The sequence below is a fragment of the Echinops telfairi genome, unplaced genomic scaffold (genome assembly GCF_000313985.2).
Source record: "Echinops telfairi isolate 266 unplaced genomic scaffold, ASM31398v2 ScPeMD7_5868;HRSCAF=6743_0, whole genome shotgun sequence".
NCBI classification, from domain to species: domain Eukaryota; kingdom Metazoa; phylum Chordata; class Mammalia; order Afrosoricida; family Tenrecidae; genus Echinops; species Echinops telfairi.
The window spans coordinates 804,418-806,104 of NW_022109767.1; the positions used below are offsets into that span (position 1 = coordinate 804,418).

The 1,687-nt window shown below is 45.3% G+C and overlaps 3 protein-coding genes across 3 annotated transcripts in view; all 3 read right to left on the reverse strand.

Annotated features, from left to right (window-relative positions):
* The window catches only part of LOC101640403 (histone H2B type 1-N-like), a 91,029-nt gene that overhangs the window by 73,827 nt on the left and 15,515 nt on the right, over positions 1-1,687 (reverse strand). The window lies entirely within an intron of this gene.
* Positions 1-1,687, reverse strand: part of LOC101637994 (histone H3) — a 145,646-nt gene that overhangs the window by 31,857 nt on the left and 112,102 nt on the right. The gene's annotated exons all lie outside the window — the stretch shown is intronic.
* Positions 363-740, reverse strand: LOC115871466 (histone H2B type 1-B-like). The gene has a single exon (XM_030887188.1). The coding sequence runs from the start codon at positions 738-740 to the stop codon at positions 363-365; it is 378 nt and encodes a 125-aa protein (XP_030743048.1).

The following is a 1,687-nucleotide window of genomic DNA, read 5'->3' on the forward strand; positions in this document are numbered from 1 at the left end:
AGAGAAAATCAAACTTAACTACGCAAAACAATACAAGGTCTATGAACTAGTATTGCTCTAGAGCCAGTGCAAAAGGTGGGTTCAGTGTGCTCCTTTTTAACCTGTCTCAGCCTGACTCTTAGCGACTCCATAGTGAAATAAAGGTGCACCCTTCCCTCCCTGAGGCTGCAATAGAAAGCTTGGCTTCCATCTGCTGTCAAGTTAAGTTAACACAAGCAGCAAACCAAATTCCCAAGTTGGAAAGTGAAGCAAAACCTGCCTATTACAAAAACGATACAAGTCACAACTCTTTAAGTTGATAAAGTGGATGGCTCTGAGAAGAGCCTTTGGGTCTCTAGTATTGTCACGCACCGTAGTGAAGTTTACTTGGAGCTAGTGTACTTGGTGACGGCCTTGGTGCCCTCGGACACGGCGTGCTTGGCCAGCTCCCCGGGCAGCAGCAGGCGCACGGCCGTCTGGATCTCCCGGGACGTGATGGTCGAGCGCTTGTTGTAATGCGCCAGGCGGGACGCCTCGCCGGCGATGCGCTCGAAGATGTCGTTGACGAACGAGTTCATGATGCCCATGGCCTTGGACGAGATGCCCGTGTCGGGGTGGACCCGCTTCAGCACCTTATACACGTAGATGGAATAGCTCTCTTTGCGGCTGCGCTTGCGCTTCTTGCCGTACTCCTGTGCCTTGGTCACCGCCTTCTTGGAGCCCTTCTTCGGGGCGAGCGCCGACTTGGATTGCTCAGGCATGGTAGGAATTGAGTTCCTCAGACAAGGAAATGAGGTCTGAGGAGCAAAAACCTTTTTTGTAGTCCCTGTTATGCAAATGATTACGTAGTGTCTCAACTGTAGATTCGCTAATTCCTTGAGGACTGTAATACACCAAGGGTATTGGAGCTACTCTTCCATTGGCCATTTCCATAGTCTATTTCAACCAATCAGAGCTTTTTCTAACCTAAGCAACCAATTTTATACCTTTTTCTGCCTCCAAATATATTAGGTACTTTTAAAAACTGGAAGTTGCTCGTACGTGTGCTTTTGTAATGTCAAGGGAGAAAAACTCACAGTACTGTTTAAATCATGAGGGTTTTTATATTTTTAAATCATGAGGTTTGTTACAGATCCTGGGAAACTCAATCTGTACATTCCGATCTAGATTCTAGACGAATGAGGTAAAAATGAGGAACTTGGTCTGGGCACAGAAGGGACAAGAATAGCATGAAGATAAAAACTCAGACTCACTGCCATTGAGTGGATTCGGGCCCATCGAGCCTGTGGGACTGTCCCTGAGGATTTCCCAAAGTGTAATTCTACAAGAGTAATAAATCTCGTCTTTTCTTGATGCTCGGCTCTTGGTTTCAAACTGTTCACCTTGAGGTGAATATGGAACTACGATGCTGTCACACCCTACAGATAAAGTAACTTGCTTGAGGGGAAATAAATTCTTAGCCAAATAAGAGTGCACTCCTTCATACTGGAAAGGAGTGAATCACATCTAATGGAGCCACAGAATGAGGATCAGAAAAATTTCTTCATTCAATGTTCGTGGCCAACAGGTCTTTTAAAAAGTATTAAGCGTTAGAGGCCAGCCTTTAATATCTTTTGTTATATTCTTAATATTACCACCACTGTCATCTTGGGCTGAAACAAGTTTTGTAGCTTGTGCTTTCGTTTCCATCTCCCCTCAGCAAACAGAC

Bases quoted from the DNA above. Each gene is read 5' to 3' on its own strand.
- LOC115871466 (XM_030887188.1), bottom strand. From the start codon at position 740: ATGCCTGAGCAATCCAAGTCGGCGCTCGCCCCGAAGAAGGGCTCCAAG.